Below are 17,090 nucleotides of genomic sequence, written 5' to 3'. Positions count from 1 at the left end.
CAGGGAACACAACAGAGAACCCCTGAGGGAGCAGGAGAGCCATGGATGCAGGTCCCAAATTCTCATGAAAAGACCAGACTTAATGGTCTGACTGATACTGGAGAGACCCCAGAGGTCACAGTCCCCGGACCTTCTGTTAGCCCAAGACTGGAACCATTCCCAAAGCCAACTCTTCTGATGGGGATTGGACTGGACTGTGGGACAGGAAATGATACTGGTGAGAAGTGGGTTTCTTGGCTCAGGTGGATGCATGAGACTGTGTGGGCAGCTCCTGTCTGGAGTTGGGATGGGAAGGCAGAGGGGACAGGAGCGGGCTGAATGGACACAGGGAATGCAAGGTGGAGAGGAGGAGTGTGCTGTCTCATTGCAGGGAGAGCAACTAGGAGTAGCAGTGTATGTATGAGTTTTTGTATGACAGACTGACTTGATTCGTAAACTTTCACTTAAAGCACAGTAAAAAAAGGGGAAAAATTACATATAATATAAAAGTTAACAATAAACATGATTAAAGGTTATTTTTACATTTTCTGTTGATAAATCATACCTTCATTCCAGTTTTAAAGTCTGTTTGTGATATTTTTAATACAGAGTTATATTTGGTTATTTATATTTTATTTAGGATTTTGCACCTATGGCTTATTATACCTATTTTAAAATGTGTATATTGACTTTCTCTAGAAGAGAATTAAGTTCAAGGGGCTAAAAACTCTGTATACATTTTCACCAGTTTCTCTAGTAATTAAACATGTTTTTTTTTTTAGAACATAGTAGGTACCTGATACACATTTGGAACCCTGGTAGCACAGTGGTTAAACGCACAGATTCTAACTGAAAGGTTGGCAGTTCATACCACCATCTGCTCCTTGGAAAGCCTATGGAACAGTTCTACTCTGTCCTGTAGAGTATCTATGAATCAGAATCAACTCAATGGCAATAGTTTTAACACACATTTATTGAATTAATAAGTAAAGAAATATGTTCATAAATGAGATGATCTATGATTTTCTTTTCTTTTACTTGCTCTAATCAGTTTTAAAATTATGGTAATATTAGCCTCAAAATTATTTGAGAGGTATTACCATTTTCCTATTTTCTCAAATATCTTAGATCTATTTTAATATTGGAATTGACTTGACAGCAAGCAGTAGGTAGGTAGTATTTGAATTTTTAGATTTTGCAAGAAGTCATAAATATTCTGAACTTGGGAATTTTCTAATGACGCAGTCAGTGATAATTGTTTCAATTAGGGACACTAAAATAGATACGCTTTTTTTTCTGCAAATAAGTAAATCATATTTTGAGCAGCTAAAAAATTTCAAGATCCTCAATATAACCCAATCTGAGGATTCCTTGGACAGTTAAGCAATTACGAGGGAGGCAAAATGCAGATTTGGTAATGTTTCTATAATTTCAAAACCTTACTTTATAGGAGTAAACAAACAAACAAAAATATTAAGGGTCTAATAAGACATTTTTGCTTTATTTCCTGCCTTAGTGTAATTCTTAACCTCTTTATGGAAACTCAAATGGTTTCCCTATTGATTTTTAAAAATTGAGGAAAAAATTAAGTAAAAAGGAGAGTTCGGGTTTTCAAAAAATTTTAATGGAAGTTTACGGATTAAATATGTACAAATAAATACTTTTATTCAATCCATAATGTTTTTAGGAAACACCAGCAGAGTTTCAAACATGACTGCAAAGAACTGAGATCATTTAACTTTAAAACTATAAAGAAGTATAAAATTACATTAGCCCCATCAAATTTTTGACACTGCATCTAACATCACTTATACCATATATTTACAAGCTATAAGAACCATAAACATGCAACACAATTATATAGTCCAGTGTCAACTGTTTCAAGTTCTACAATGTACTATTTAAGTTATGTCTTGGGTGAAGGTGAACAAGAAAGAGAAGGTTTCTTCTTTAGTCCTTCAGCCTATGATACATCTTCAACTCCATGCTGATAGCACCTTCCATGTTCTGGAGGATCTAGATTTTATGAGGTTATTTGCTTTCATCTTGGTCCATGCAAACTGTCTGTTGACAGTGCCCAGGTGTCATGCTGCTGACTATAGACTGAAAAACTGCCACCTAGTTGAGAACTGTATATTGTCTCAACTAGGGAGCTAGGTTAGTTGTCTTTACCATTGGCGCCTCCATCTGCTGGCAACTAGCACATGACCACCTGACAGGAGTGATGTCCAACTAAGCCTAAGATTTTGGTCAACTTCCATTTGACTTAGTCATGTGGATAATACCCACAGGTCACTTGCTATCTTTTGAGACAGAAGTGGAAAACTAGACTGGCGGCATTTGGGTGGAAGAGAAAGCTCTCTCTCTTGGAATATGCTACATATCACCCCAAAATTGAGGTAGTGGTAAAATGTTTTCTATTATACAATTTATAATCTCCTTAAGGAAGTAAGCATCTTTTTAATTATTGGACTATTAGGATGCACATGTTACCAATTACTAGCACCATAACTTTAAACAAATGCTTAATATAATAATTATGGTGGTGTTGTTAGGAAACCCTGGTGGTGTAGTGGGTAACAGCTATGGCTGCTAACCAAAAGGTCGGTAGTTCAAATTCACCAAGCACTCCTTGGAAACTCTATGGGGCAGTTCTACTCTGTCCTGTAGGGTCACTGAGTCAGAATTGACTCAATGGCAATGGGTTTTTTGGTTTGTTGTTGTTAGGTGTCGTCAAGTTGGTTCCAACTCATAGCGACCCTACGGACAACAGAATGAAACACTGCCCAGTCCTGCACTATCCTCACAACCGTTGTTGCAACCACTGTGTCAATCCATCTTGTTGAGGGTCTTCCCATTTTTCACTGACCCTCTACTTTACCAAGCATGATGTCCATCTCCAGGGACTGATTCCTCCTGATAACATGTCCAAAGTATTTGAGACATAGTCTCACCATCCTTGCTTCTAAGGAGCATTCTGACGGTGTTTCTTCCAAGACAGATTTGTTCATTCTTTTGGCAGATATGTTCATAACAATTATAAAGTTCACGTAAATGGTAATTGTCTTAAGTTCTGTAGTTGCTTGGGCCAGTCGTGCCCTCAGTGAGAGTGAGCAATAAAAGGAAGCTCTGATGTTTAGCTCTTTACAGTAAGACACATGTATTACCTAAAAAGACGCCGTAATGTTTTTTGAAGCCTTCTGTTTTCAGCTTTTAATCTTTCTTCGAGCCTTTTGGCTTCTTCCTAATGAGTGAGAAATAAAAACATTGGGGTTAATAAGTTCGCAGAAAGGACTAATTACTGTGGGAATAGAGCCAGACCCAGGGCTGTCAAGTTGATTCCAACTCATAGTGGCCCTATAGTAGTGCCCAAATCGGTGGGGGAAACACGCAAACAAATCTTTTTTTCCTTATTTATTTTAATCTATCAGTAACAACAATTACTGAATTCCTCTCTTCCATTCATACCTGTTTTCTCTCTCACTCTTGGATATCCTACTTCTGTAAGCATCTATACGTCTCTTGCTGTAGCTCCAGAAACATCATCATCTCTCAGTCCATGAAATGCTGTTATCTCAGAATTCCATTCTGAGACTCCCTGCCCCTTCATTCTAAACAATCTCATTAGGAAATCTTAGTCACATCTTAACTTCAAGCCTCATTGCTACACAGATGAATGTCTCACATATTTCTAAAAGGGGAAGCTGATCCTGCAGCAGGGTGCCCAGAATCAGGTGAGGTGTCTGAGCCTTACATGAGGGAATCTGTTCCATGTCTCTGCAGTTTTGGTAGCAGAAGTAGAACGAAATCAAAGACCCCAGACTGACCATACTGTCCTTCAGAACAGAGTGGCAATCTTAAAAATGTCTTGGACTACCACGTGGAAAACTATTATACACAGGTAGACTGGTCACCCAAGGGGAGGGGTAGAATGTCCTTCGTCCCATAAGGGGACTCACACAGAAATTTTATACCAGGTTTGCAGAAGCAATTGTGGACCTCATTCTGTGGGGAAGACAGTTCTGATAATTTCCTAGGCTGTGGAATGCTGGCACTTAGTTATGTCTTTGGAGTCTGTTTTCTGAAAATGGGCACATAACAGTTCAGCTTCATAGTGAACACAGCAGATGAGGCAATGCATGCCAAGTGTTTGTATAATGCTTGATAAATCAGAACTACTGCCTATTGACTCATAATCATAATAATAAAAAAGGATGGGATGAAACAAAGTTTGCCAGTTAAAGACCTTCAGAACCAGGGATGATCAAGTCAAGGTTGAGAAACCAAAAAAAAAAAAAATCCACTGCTGTCGAGTTGATTCTGGCTTACAGCAATCCTATAGGACAGAGTAGAACTGCCTCATAGAGTTTCCAAGGAGCCACTGGCAGATTCAAACTGCCGAATCTGCCGTAGCACTTAACCACTACGCCAGCAGGGTTTCCCAAGTCAAGGTTAGGGTCATAAAAACAGTAATATTAAATTAATTAGTTAATCTATGACTGAAGCAAAAGATTGTCCAGAGAGGTTAATAAGTTAACAGAAAAGAATAATAACTGTAGGCTAGAAATATCCTTCACTTTTGTTTAATAAATTATAGTGCTTACTCTGTCCCAGGCACCATTGCAAACACAAATATTAACTCATGTAATTATTAAAACAATCCTATTTTATAAGATAGGTATTAGTACTGTCTCCATTTTGCAGAAGAGGAAACTGAGCAACAGAGGGGTTAGATAAGTTGCCCAAATCATACATTTAGTAAATAGTGGAAATGGGAGTCACACCTGAGTAGACTGGCTCCAGAGTCCTTATCCAGGGTCACAATATTATGCTGCCTTTTCTGCCTTGTCATTGCTGCCTGGGCTCATCATTAAATGGAGAAGACTACAATCCTAGCATGATACAATTGCAACATACCTGGATTTTACGCTCCTGGGCCCTCTGTTGCTCTGCCAGCCAGTTTGCTCTGTCCCTCTCCATCTGTCTCACTTGCTCCTGATGGAGTCTCTCCCTTTGCTCCATCATTAGCTGATTCTGCCTTCGAATCTCCTCCAACTTTTGTGCTTCAGCCTGTGCAGCCTCTGCTTTCATGCGTGCCTCTGAGGACAAAGGAAAAAAACAAAATTCTCTAAGATTGAAGTGTTACTCCCTTCTACCTTCCACTCTTGTTATAGAGAAAATTCCCTGGGGCCCTTTTTTCCTTCCAGGTAGCCTTAATACAGCTGATTATATGTGCCATACCCAGATACAGCCTCAGGAAGTAAGAAACATCTTCAGCATTCCTGCCCTAATTTGATGATCCCAGGTGGACCAGGCCAAGTTAACTTCAAACTTGGAGATATTTCTGGTCTATCTTCCATTTTCTTCTCACCTTCCAACTCCTTTTCCTTTGCTGTGAGAATCAGGTCTGTCTGTAGAATTGCATCACTCACAGACTCCTTGGACATTAAATACTTCTGCAGAGTTTCCTCAGCCTAGGAACCCCCAAAACATGCAGTTAGAACAGGAAACGATGGTCAGAAATGTAAACATGTTCATTTCTGTGTCCTCCCAGCGTCTTTTCATCCCCAGAAGTGCACAGCCCACGCTGGTGGAACTGTCAAACAAGCCTCTTCTGTCACAGGAGTGGGCACTTTCTCCAGGCTGGCCAATCGGTTACAAGGCCACTAGATACAAAGCACTTGTTCACAGGCAGGGGAACACTGCAACCTGAGTTTTTTAAAGACTGACATGGATTCTGGGAAAAAGATGCTCTCTTTCCTGAGACTGAGGGCACTAAGGACTAGCTAAGCTTGGAGCTGTTGGTGTTTTCGCTGCCATCTGGGATGAGCCTGGCTGAGAATAAAGCCAAAAAGGAGGGAAAAGAAATAACAACGACAAAAAAATGAAGTGGGGTGGGGGTGGAAAATAGGAAGGAGAATTGGTGACATTATTTAAACTTCGGAATGTAGTTGTGCTTAAAACTAAATGAAATCTTTTGTTTTTAATCTTTATGAGCCAATAAACTATTGTTTTTTCTTAAGTTAGTTTTAGTTGTTAGGTTTCTGTCCTATGCAACCAAAAAGATCTTACCATAATAGATGTTGCAATAAAAGTCTGATGATTTTGCTGATATTTCAATTTAATTTCACAGCTGTCATTACAGCATAATCTTGTGCCAGGAACACTAATAGGAGGCACAGAGTAGGTTTTTTATCCATGCTTATTGAATGAAAGTGTAACTACTAGGCAGAGACAGAAATCTCATCTGTGTGCCTGTATATGCCTTTCCTCCTGTTCTCCCTGAATTTTTAAAGACCCCCTTCCCCACTACCCAGCAATTTTCCAGAATTAATTGGTAAATTAGGAATACCTGTATTCCCTTCCTGGGCTCCTGATAGTAATTTTTCTTCAGCCTTTCCATCTTCTGAATGTAGAGACGATACCCCCCGGGTTTAGAATAAATCCCTTGATTCACTTCTTCTTCTAGAGGACCGAAAATACCCTGAAGTAAAGCTGAGCAACGATCCCATGATGCTTGCAGATTCTGCTTACAAAAGTCTTCCTGTTTTGCTTCTAGCTGGGTCTTCAAAGAAACACAGCAGCAGTTCTAGCAATGATTCTCAAAAAGAATCTATACTTTTTCTAGAAAGTTAGAAACCTCCTTAAGTGCCTTTCTGCTGTTATTTCTCCCTTAGCTGTGAGGAGCAGATCACAGATCTCTAGTCTCATGCCCTTGTTTTAAATGCATCTATTACTTTTTTCACATTCCTGGTTTCAGTATTATCCTGGACTTGGGATTTCAAATAAGGAGGTGATTATTAGAATAATTGTGGTACAGCTAATGCCACTCTGGCTTTTAATGACATCAATTTCTTAGCTTTGGCCTGGAATGATATCAGCCTACTTACTGTACAAAGCCCAAATACATGAATTTTTAGAAGATGTAACTGGGAGTTTTGCTTGCTTAATTAATAAAAATAAAAAGTTAATACTTTTAAAAATACAATTTTTAAAAGAATAATATTATTCAAAAAAATGGGACCATGGGAATAACATGGAAAAAGTGGATTATATGCATATGAAAGTTTCAAAATCTATAGGGCCCACAGCAGTTACTTTTTTTTTTTTTTTCCAAAATAACAATGATACCTTGGCCACATAAATGATTATCATTTTTTCTAGTCTAGTAAGAATTGCTTTTCTTAATTAAGTCTCCATTTTTTCCTTTCATAGCAATACTTTGCCTTATACTGACTCTAATCTCCATGAACTAGAATGACAACAAAAATTACCACCAAATCCTTCTGGAACTTTCGGTCCACATCCTTGAAGGAGCTCTTCATGAAGACCTCGATGGCCTCTCTCTCAGTGGCCCTGTGCAGGTCCAGCAGCTCCTGGAGTGTTTCTGTGGGCAGCTGCACCTTCTGGCCCATCTGCTGATCATAGTGGGCAATGGCCTTTTGCACTGCAGCTGAGTTCTCGATCTGGGCCAAGGCCAGGACTGCGTTCTCCATGCAGGGCAGATCACCACTGTTGATGGCATTGACGTAGGTCAACATCAGACTCTCTAGACCTTCACGGGGGGAAAGGTACTCTTATTATTTGTAGGTAAAAAGGGCATGCTCTATACTGAGTTATTTTGAGAATGTTAATTTAACATTGCATTGCCTAAACTTTTCCAGCATTTGGTACAGTGCTTCAGTGGCCCAGATAAGTTCCTTTGGGAAACTGTGTGACCAAGAAGTCTGATCTTTCATTCTTTGGGAAAAGAAACCATGTTCAAAGGGAACATGGTTCCTACTCCCGTGGAGAAATGTGGAGATGATTATGTAAAAGTCACATGTATTCATTTCATTAGAATGCTATAGGCCTTTTGCCTCTTTACCCTTCCATTTCTTTCCCTCTTCCTCAGGTGTCTATTCTCTTCAATATTCCCTTTTCTTTCACTTCAGTAAGGGTGATATAAGAGTTACCTTCCACAGAATAACAACAAATGAGCAAATTAGAACAGGTCTCCTTTAACTTTGTTGGAATTTTCATGTTTTCCTTCCTTATTCTTGGCACAGTTTTTGTTTATATTCAACTTCCTTCAATAACACTGCAAAAATTTACAAAGTTCTAGACATAGAACCCTTAGAAACACCTGGACCGAGAAGTCTGCTCAGACTCTTTTGGTGTTCTTGACATCGTGAGCCTCTGTTTGTTTATGTTTGCATTGATTAAATTCTATTTCTATAGGACTTGCTCACCTTGTGCTTACCACAGGCTGTGACACATAATAAGTATCCAATAAATCTGTGGAACAAATGCTTCCAACCCATGTGGTTTACTCTAGTTCAACAGTGGACCATTTATGGGTAGAATTTCTTTAACTCTGCCCTTTCTTCAGGCTATGCTCCCATTTTATCCTACTTTGGAAGCATAACTGAAAAAGCACTAGAAATATTTTTGATACCCACTTGAACTTAACAAATATCGTAATATGATTTGCTTGATGGTAATTGACTACATATTTGTCAACACTGACACTGGGAGAGGGAATCTTATAACAAAGTTCCTTATTTATTATGTTGAATTGAAGGAAAATCCTAAAAAAGATACTCACGAGGTCCATTGACCTTGATGTCTCCTGGGAGAGCCTTTATTTTAGAATGGCTGAAGATGTAGGAACAGAATTCTGCAACTTGTTGCACAAATTCAGGATCCAGTTCATCATCACGTAGAGTCTCAAGTTGGGCAAGCTTCTTCCGATGACTAGGCAACTCAAAGATAAAGCATTTCTTCATTGGAAAGAACTTTTGTATACATAGGCGGGGCAAGTTGAAATTTTGAACTGTTTGATCAGTGCCTAGAGATGGAAAAGTAGGATTTATTTAAAAAACACCCTTTGCCGTCAAGTCGATTCTGACTCATAACGACCCTATAGGACAGAGAAGAACTGTCCCATAAGGTTTCCAAGGCTGTAAATCTTTACAGAAGCAGAGACTGCCACATCTTTCTCCAGCAGAGTGCCTGGTGAGTTTGAGCTTCCGACCTTTTGGTTAGCAGTCAAGCATTTTAACCACTGTGCCACCACGGCACCTTAGGATTTATTTAATATGGTGTTTATGTTAATTTTAATCTCTTTCCCTCAATAAATATTCTTTCTATCTGTTGTTATTTATTTCAATATATCTTCACAAGCTCTAAGCAAAAAGATTGTCGTTGATGTATGCCGTTGAGTCAATTCCAACTCACAGCAACCCTATAGGACAGAGTGGAATTGCCCCCATAGGGCTTCCAAAGAGCAGCTGGTGGATTTGAACTGCCAACTTTGGTTAGCAGCCTGAGCTCTTAACCACCATGTCACCAGGGCTCCAAGCAAAAAGATATAAGGTAAATAATTAGGGGGGGAAAAAAAAAAAGAAACTTTCTCCGAGAACCTAGGAGTAGTACAAATTAGTACCGAGTCTCATAGTTTATTCTAAATTAATACCAAAAAAAACCAAACCCAGTGCCATCGAGTTGATTCCTACTCATAGCGAACTGCCCCGTGGAGTTTCCAAGGAGCACCTGGTGGATTTGAACTGCCGAACCCTTGGTTAGCAGCCATAACACTTAACCACTACACTACCAGGGTCTAAATTAATTAAAAAAAATTAATAGTACTTGTTAATTTGGTAGGATAGCTAGTTGATTACATATCAATCCCAAACCCAAACCCAGTGCCATCGAGTCAATTCCAACTCATAGCAACCCTATAGGACAGAGTAGAGCTGCCCTATAGAGTTTCCAAGGAGCACCTGCTGGAATTGAACTGCCAGCCCTTTGGTTAGCAGCCATAGCACTTAACCACTAGTTGATTACATACATACAGGAGACCATAAATTTAACCACCTACACAAAACAGGTAATTTCCTGTGTTATTTTCCCTCTGTTTCCAAAACTGAAGTCCCTGTTACCTTGCTTCGGTCTTAGTGAATTCTCTAGGTATTCATCTGCTGTGATGACTTGCTCATCGATTTCCAGCTCAAGGAAGAAATCTCTCAGAGTCCACACTAAGTCGGGGAAGGAGCTCACAAAGTCAGCTGAATCTGCAACCTCGTCAAGATCAGATGAGGATCTTTCCCTGAGCAGATTTGTCAGTTCTGTCACTTTGCTGAAATGCAATTAAGGATAACTGGTAGAAATAGGACTGCATCTAAGCCTATATTTAATTCCATGTATCTCTGAACGTTTATTTTCCCCTTGGGCCTTAACCAATTCATCACTTCACCAGCAAAGATATAGACTTTTTCCTTGTACTCTCAGTGTTTATCATGTTTTCATTTTTAGGCTTCTTTCAAATGATTCATAGACATACAGCTGATGAATATAGGATTCCTCTCTGGTTTTGGTGCTTTCTTGAACCATAAAAGGATACTGCAGTAGGTCGATAGCTTCCTGGTCGATTTTGTTCATGGTATTGTATACAAAGATGCTGCTCAGTAGCATTGCCAGAGCAAAGACCTGGGTATCATTCTTCTTATCAACCTAGAAGTGAAAACAGATTTATGTCATGTCCCATGGCATCCCCAGATGAGCAATTGTTAAAAATAGACCTGTGAATTGCAAATATCAAACAAGACATAAATAAAAATGATTGTCACATGCATAGGAACTTTGAATAGTTCTATCATTAGCATTGATAATTTTATACAGAACTATATATTTTCAATTCATCAATCCCTCTTGTAACTACTGTTAGATATTTGCAAAATAGGGAGTCGAAGTTAGTAAATCAACCAAAGCTCTTAAAATCAAGTTTTTTATTATATAAAACAAAGTTTGCCTATAAGCATAATGTTGCAGTTGTTAGCAGCCACTGAGTCAATTTCAACTCATTGCAAACCCATATATATCTATTTTATTGATTAGCTGTTATGCACCAGAGAGTTCACATTCATGATCTTAAACTCAAAACAACACTGTGAGATAAATTTTACAGATAAGGAAACCAAGGTTCAAATTGAGGCTAACCATCTCTAAACTCTGGTAAATCAAAGCAAAATGAAAAAAATTTTAAAAAGAAGGAAATTCAAGTGATCCAGTGATGCACTAGAGCCAACTCATAACAATATACGAGAGCAGATTGTGTATGTCTCTTCCCAGCTTGAAATCAGCCATGAAGGCAGTATTTAGGAAATGCACGAGTGCTACAAATCAAGGCTTTGTTTTTTTCCCCCAGTAAGCTCATCATTAAGCATTTATCACCACACCATTGCGAAAAACCCATGTAGCTACTAATCAAATGATGAGTTGGATGAGACCAAGAGAAAATAAATGATTTGGAACACTTGAACTCCGTATAGACTAAGAAGCATTGAAATATTCTTTCTCTTACTTGTCAAAGTCAGAGATCTACAGGTGCCAGAGCCCTGATTTGAACACACGTTCACCTGACCCAGAGCCCAAGGCCTTAACCACCATCTCTACAGGAACAGACTCTTGAGTGATTTTTTTTTTTTTTTTTTTTTTGCATCATCTTAATATATCTGCAATAACCACCTGGCAACATCTGTGTAGTAACATCTAGTCATGATTCTGGCATATAAATATTTTTTCTCACTTCACGATTCCAAACCTTGACTACTTAAAATAGGAAAAAAGATAAGGTATACTCTGGTCAAGTGGAAGTACAAATTTATGTAAAACCTACCTGTGTAAAGAATGTTCAGAGGTGAGGAGGTTAATCAAAACCAAATCCTCCTTCCTTACCTTCTCTACATCACCTAGGCCCTCAGTGTCAAGCAGCACTAGTGTGAGATTTGACTTCTCCGGGTGAGGCATACACCACATCCAGATACCCTTGGTGTGAGACTGCACTGTAGATCCAACAGAGAACCCTGCAGAAGGGGCGGGGGTGACTGAAGGTTGTGATAGCAGAGGGGCTCTGGAAATAGGGGACTTGATAACTGAGCTAGGATTTAAGGAAAGCAGGATGAGGAAACAGCAGAAAGTACAACCGGTAGCAATCTAAACTACAACTACAGAAATGGGAAATGACAACAGCAGATACCATAGGTTTGAAATATGATATTTTTTACAAGAATATCATGTTATTAACAACATTCATGGTATAATTATGTAAACCAAAGTTAGTTCATTGCTTTCTTACTCCTTATGAGAAATAAGAGGATAAAATACTTTTTCCAAGGAAACAGTAAGGCAAAAAAAGTGGTATGCCAGAAATTGGGAGCAGACTTTAAACTCCCAGATCGGAGCCCAGACACTAGCTTTCAACATGCATCTTTTTGTCTAAACTTTATCTTCTGAAATCATCTTAACTACGGAGTGGGCAGCGTGAGTGAAGACAGGGGATTCAGTACAGTTTTGTTGGTGGCACTTACCGTGTTTCTTGCCAGCCAGCTTGTTCATCAGGTAGGATTTGCCTGTGCGGTAGAGGCCCACGATAGCCACCACCACTACAGGCTGAGTAATGGCAGACAGGATCTTCAGAGCTTCCTGATTAATCATCAGTTGCTCATTAATGTTCTCAATGAGGCACATTGGGCCTGGCATGTGGATCTCTGAGGCCATGTCCAGGGTGTTACCTTGTCTGCAAGAGAAGAGGTGGAATGACCTGAAATGTCTGGTGTTTAAGCAGAAGAAGTCATTTTACTTCTGGAGTTTGGTATCGTACTACTCCCCAGCATGGCCTAAATTTCTGGATAAATATTTTTAAAAAGTGATTGCAAAGAGAACCACAGTAAAATAAGTCTTGAGGCTCTTTAAGGTCTCTTACAGGCTACCCCACTGGCTCTTAAATATTTGATGGGCATAGAAAATCTATTTCCTCAGTCTAACTTAGTACCGCTAGTTTGAATCTTACTCCATTGATTTTTGGCTTACTTTTGTTTCCTAGTTTTTATCTCCCTGCATCACTAGATTGATTCTTTATGACCATTATATCTTATACTGCATTTCTTTCTTTTACCTCATTTCAACTTGCTTTTCTCTTATTTAGGGCTATGTCCAGTCAATCTGTATTATATTAAATCCTGCCAGTTCTTTACATAGCATTATCTAACACATTACAGTTGTTTTCTTCTTAGAGCTATGTTGTTTCAGTAAGTTTTATATACAGTTATTGATATAGCTTCTTCAATAACACTTCAAACATGACCTTTTTATGGATGAGGAAGTGAGTAAAAATATTTCCTTTAATTATGATTAACCACTTATTTTCTAACTTCTGGGCATTAATTCCTATAGCCCAAAGAGTCCTTGATAAAATATTTTTTAGGCCATATGAGATACAAGAAAATGCACACTTTTCTACCTTCCCTTACTGTAAAGAATAATTTACTTCTGTTTTAAAAGTGAGTATCTACTACAGAAGTAAAAAAATCCACCATCTGCCTGACTCTTCCTTTAACTTGCAACTTCCTTTATCTTGCGACTAAAAGATTTGGATTCCTAACCTCTTTATTAGCAGATTGCAAAAACAAATGGGTTTTTTTAAAACAATTCTAAGGACACATTCCCCCTTCTACTTCTTTCTCATAGCCAAGGACCCAAAGATGAATCAGGTGACAGATCAAAACAGAAACTGCTTCGAAGTAGACAGTAGAAATCCATGGCACATGGCACATCACCAGGCATGGGAATCAGAAATGCCAAGTTCGAGTCTTATCCAGAAAGAAGGGATTGCACAATGATTTTAGAAACTCAAATGACAAGTCTCTTTCTATTCTAATTCACTCCCTAAGCAGTATTGGTGCCTTATAGTTGTACAGTTCTGGTTGCCTGACTCATTTATAGCAAGGGCCATAATTGTTTTTAGATTAGAAAGATGTAAGACCTGGCAGTGATGTTCTATAACAGTTAGCTAGGAGAACCAAATATATATACGCAGATATTGGGGCAGCCAGCTTTTGTGCTTTGGGCTGATGTCATTAATGGCGGGGGGGGAACTAATTTGTCCACGTTTTCAAGCCTCAGAAATAACACTACTGCTATATATCTATACTAATAATATTATTTTATGCATTGTCCCCACATGTTAACTGGATAACATCTTTACTGCTCCTTAAGAGAGCCCAAGCTCCAAAACACCATTGCAGATTCAACCATGGCTCTGCCATTCATAACTCAGCCAGTGCTGTGTGTTCTGGGATACATTTTCCCTAACTCTGTTACTGTACCATAACCTTTTATAAATGAAGGCAATGCAAGAATGAATTGAGATACAAAAAAGGAATACACATTTTGGCCTTGAAGTAAAGCAGACCTGATTTCTAATCCCAGTTCTGCCACTGGCTAGCTACCTGACATTCGACATTTCACTCAAGTCTTTAAGCCTATTTTCTCTTTAAAAAAAAAAAAGGATAAATAAGTAAATAGTTGGAGGTAAAATTCAATGATGCGCTCATTAAAACTGCTAGCTTAATAAAGACAAAGCTGCAGGAGAGAAAAAAAAGTGCAAATAAAGAAAACATTAAGAAATACAGGAGAAAATGTTCAGGAGTGCTGGAGACGGAGATTCTGAAAGAAAATATCTCTTTTTTTGGCTATACTAGTTTGTGTCCTGTGTGTTTTGTTGTTGTTATTTGCTTTGTTTTGTGTTGATTGTGGTTTAAGAAAAAAGGCACTTAACAAGGAGATAAATGGAAATCAAACAAGAGATGCATAAAACTTGTGTTATATGGTGGAGAGAGTTCCAAGGAGTAAGCAAAATTGCCAGATATTGTCAGAGGGGTCAAGTCAGGCAACAACTGTTGAATCAAGTGATTTATACTATAGAGGAAGTACAGTAGTCAAGCAGGATCCAACACAAAAGGGGCTAAGGGCATGGAGAAATTGAAACCACTTATATCAGAACTATTTCTAAAAGAAAAAATTGACCTTCAAATAAAGTACAACACTATGACTAAAACTATGTAGCTGTTTTCAGGAAACCTCTTCATTGTTTACTCCAGGTTTCAACTTTCCTCTTTTTTCTTATTTTTTGTACCTAACCATGTTGTTGCTGTGTGCAAAGTAGAACTTCTCCATAGGATTTTCAGAGCTGTGACCTTTTGGAAGCAGAGTGTCACGCCTGTCTTCTGGGGCTCCTCTGGGTGGGTTCGAATTGCCCAGTAGTCAAGCACTTAACCATTTGCCACACTCAGGGACCCCCCCACACCAACTTAGGAATGTTAGCGTGCTAATTACGCTGCTTCTCATTATTGTTGTTTCTCATAAAAATAAGGCAATCATTGTCCAGTAAGTCTGCAGTTTGAGCCAGCTTAATCAGATTCTATCAAAGATAAAGGTAACAAGTGGTAATTATGCTCCCAGATAGGTCATAAGGTGGAAAAGGAAGAAAAAAAGCTTTAAGACATTTCAGTCTCTCAGTTTATTCTCCATACATGCTTGTGTGTAATTGAGCATTAAGCAAAGCAAGCCGGCCTTTCAGAATCCTCCTGACCACCTGATAAAACCACAGCTGAACCCTCACTGAGGCCTGATATTCCGCATCAGGCTCTGCAGCATCCTGTCCTGATGGAATGTTTCTGCAGTGCGCTGCCCCTTGCCAATCTCCTCCCACCCTGGCCCCAATCTCACCTTAACCGTGAAACTCCCAGCAGAGGTCCTTTTTCTTGATAAGAAAGCTGCTTTGATGAGAACGCTGAGAACGTGGTAGGAGTCCTAACTCTTGTCCCTTAGTTTAGGTGTGGGCTTTCTGCCGTATCTCTTCCTTATCCAACGTGGGGATTTCCGCTATTTTTTGCCTGAGATCAGAAGACTGGAAAATGAAATGGAAACCAAGGAAAGAAGGGCCGAAGTTTGGAAATCTCTGTAAGGAAACTGAAACCAAAGAGCAAACTCCATGACTAGGCAATAGGAAGGGGATTTCCCGAATGTTGGCTAATATACTGCATGCATTGGGCCTGGTTTCTCAGAAATCGCATGCTGTTACTGGGAGAAATTTTGAAGATCATTTCCCAGTTTTGAAATGTAGTTTGAAATACAGTGATACCTATCTCCAGTTTAGAAGCAAGGCAGAAGGAAGCCTAATATTCTTTGTGAGGAATTAGATACTTTCAAATAGGGCGAAGTGTTTGGACCTCACATAGGAGGTATTGCTTTTCCAATAAGAGCAGTAACTGAGGGTTTATACTAACCCACAAGAAAGGACAAAGTACTCCATACTTACTATGCATGAATGATAAAGAAGATATTATGTAATAAACACCTGATAAGCTCCCCAAGCAGTGCTCACTACATGAATTACTCCAGGTTAACTCCTATAAGAAATATTTTACTGGGCACAGAGAGTTCAAACTCAGAGTCACCACAAAAAAAAAAAAAAGCAAACCTGTTGCTGTCAAGCCAATTTGCAATCATAGTGACCCTGTAGGACAGAGTAGAACTGCCCCATAGAGTTTCCAAGGAGCACCTGGTGGATTTGAACTGCTGACCTTTTGGGTAGCATCCATAGCTCATAACCACTACGCCACCACGTTTTCCACAGAACCACAGAGCTACTAGTAAATGGATCTTAAGGTTCAAATCCAAGTAGTCCTGCTGCAGAACCCACACTCTGAGCCACTGCATTATACTACTCGTGTTTGCTGAGTGAATAATCATCACAACAGCTTTTTAATAATCTGATTGTAAGATCTTAGAATATTTGGATTCTAAGACACTTTAAAGGATTCCCTGGATGGTGCAAATGGTTAACACACTCAGCTGCTAAACCAAAAGGTTGGAGGTTGGAGTCCACCCAAAGGCACCTTGGAAGAAAGGCCTAGTGATCTACTTCCAAAATATCAGCCACTGAAAACCCTATGAAGCACGGTTCTACTCTGACACACATGGGGATGCTGTGACTCGCAATCAGCTTGACAGCAACTGGTCACTGGTTAAGACACTTTAATATTTCATTTTCTCCTAACAACAATCCAATAAGATATATGTTGTTATTCCTAATTTAGAATGAACAGAGGTGGTCTTAGGCTGTGCTTCCTCAGAAGCAGACCCTGAGACAAGAATTTGAGTTCAATGGGTTTATTTGGAAGGTGATACCAAGAAGCATGGTAGGAGAGTGGGGAAGTGAAACCTGGTAGAGAAGGAAGGAAATCAATGGTGCCTTATCCAGCAGGTTCCCACTGTGGGAACCCAGA

At 39.2% G+C, this 17,090-nt stretch overlaps 1 protein-coding gene across 5 annotated transcripts; it reads right to left on the bottom strand.

The window, feature by feature from the left end:
* Nucleotides 1-2,389: 2,389 nt before the first annotated feature.
* Nucleotides 2,390-15,761, bottom strand: LOC100661630 (guanylate-binding protein 5). 5 transcript variants are annotated; one of them, XM_064282218.1, is made up of 11 exons: nt 15,529-15,757; nt 12,330-12,571; nt 11,698-11,825; nt 10,364-10,473; nt 9,903-10,099; nt 8,567-8,809; nt 7,254-7,534; nt 6,332-6,544; nt 5,351-5,453; nt 4,897-5,078; nt 2,390-3,223 (listed from the first exon to the last, which is right to left on the bottom strand). In XM_064282218.1, the coding sequence occupies exons 2-11, from the start codon at nt 12,517-12,519 to the stop codon at nt 3,143-3,145; spliced, it is 1,728 nt and encodes a 575-aa protein (XP_064138288.1). In that variant the 5' UTR covers nt 12,520-12,571; nt 15,529-15,757; the 3' UTR covers nt 2,390-3,142. The 5 variants fall into 5 exon arrangements, with proteins under 5 accessions (XP_064138288.1, XP_064138287.1, XP_064138290.1 ...); XM_064282217.1 differs by having other exon boundaries at nt 12,330-12,538; nt 15,529-15,756; XM_064282220.1 differs by lacking the exons at nt 11,698-11,825; nt 12,330-12,571 and having other exon boundaries at nt 15,529-15,756.
* Nucleotides 15,762-17,090: the final 1,329 nt, after the last annotated feature.

This window comes from Loxodonta africana, chromosome 3 (genome assembly GCF_030014295.1).
Source record: "Loxodonta africana isolate mLoxAfr1 chromosome 3, mLoxAfr1.hap2, whole genome shotgun sequence".
NCBI lineage: Eukaryota > Metazoa > Chordata > Mammalia > Proboscidea > Elephantidae > Loxodonta > Loxodonta africana.
The sequence above is the reverse complement of the archived record's forward strand: the minus strand, read 5'-3'. Positions and strand labels throughout refer to the sequence as shown.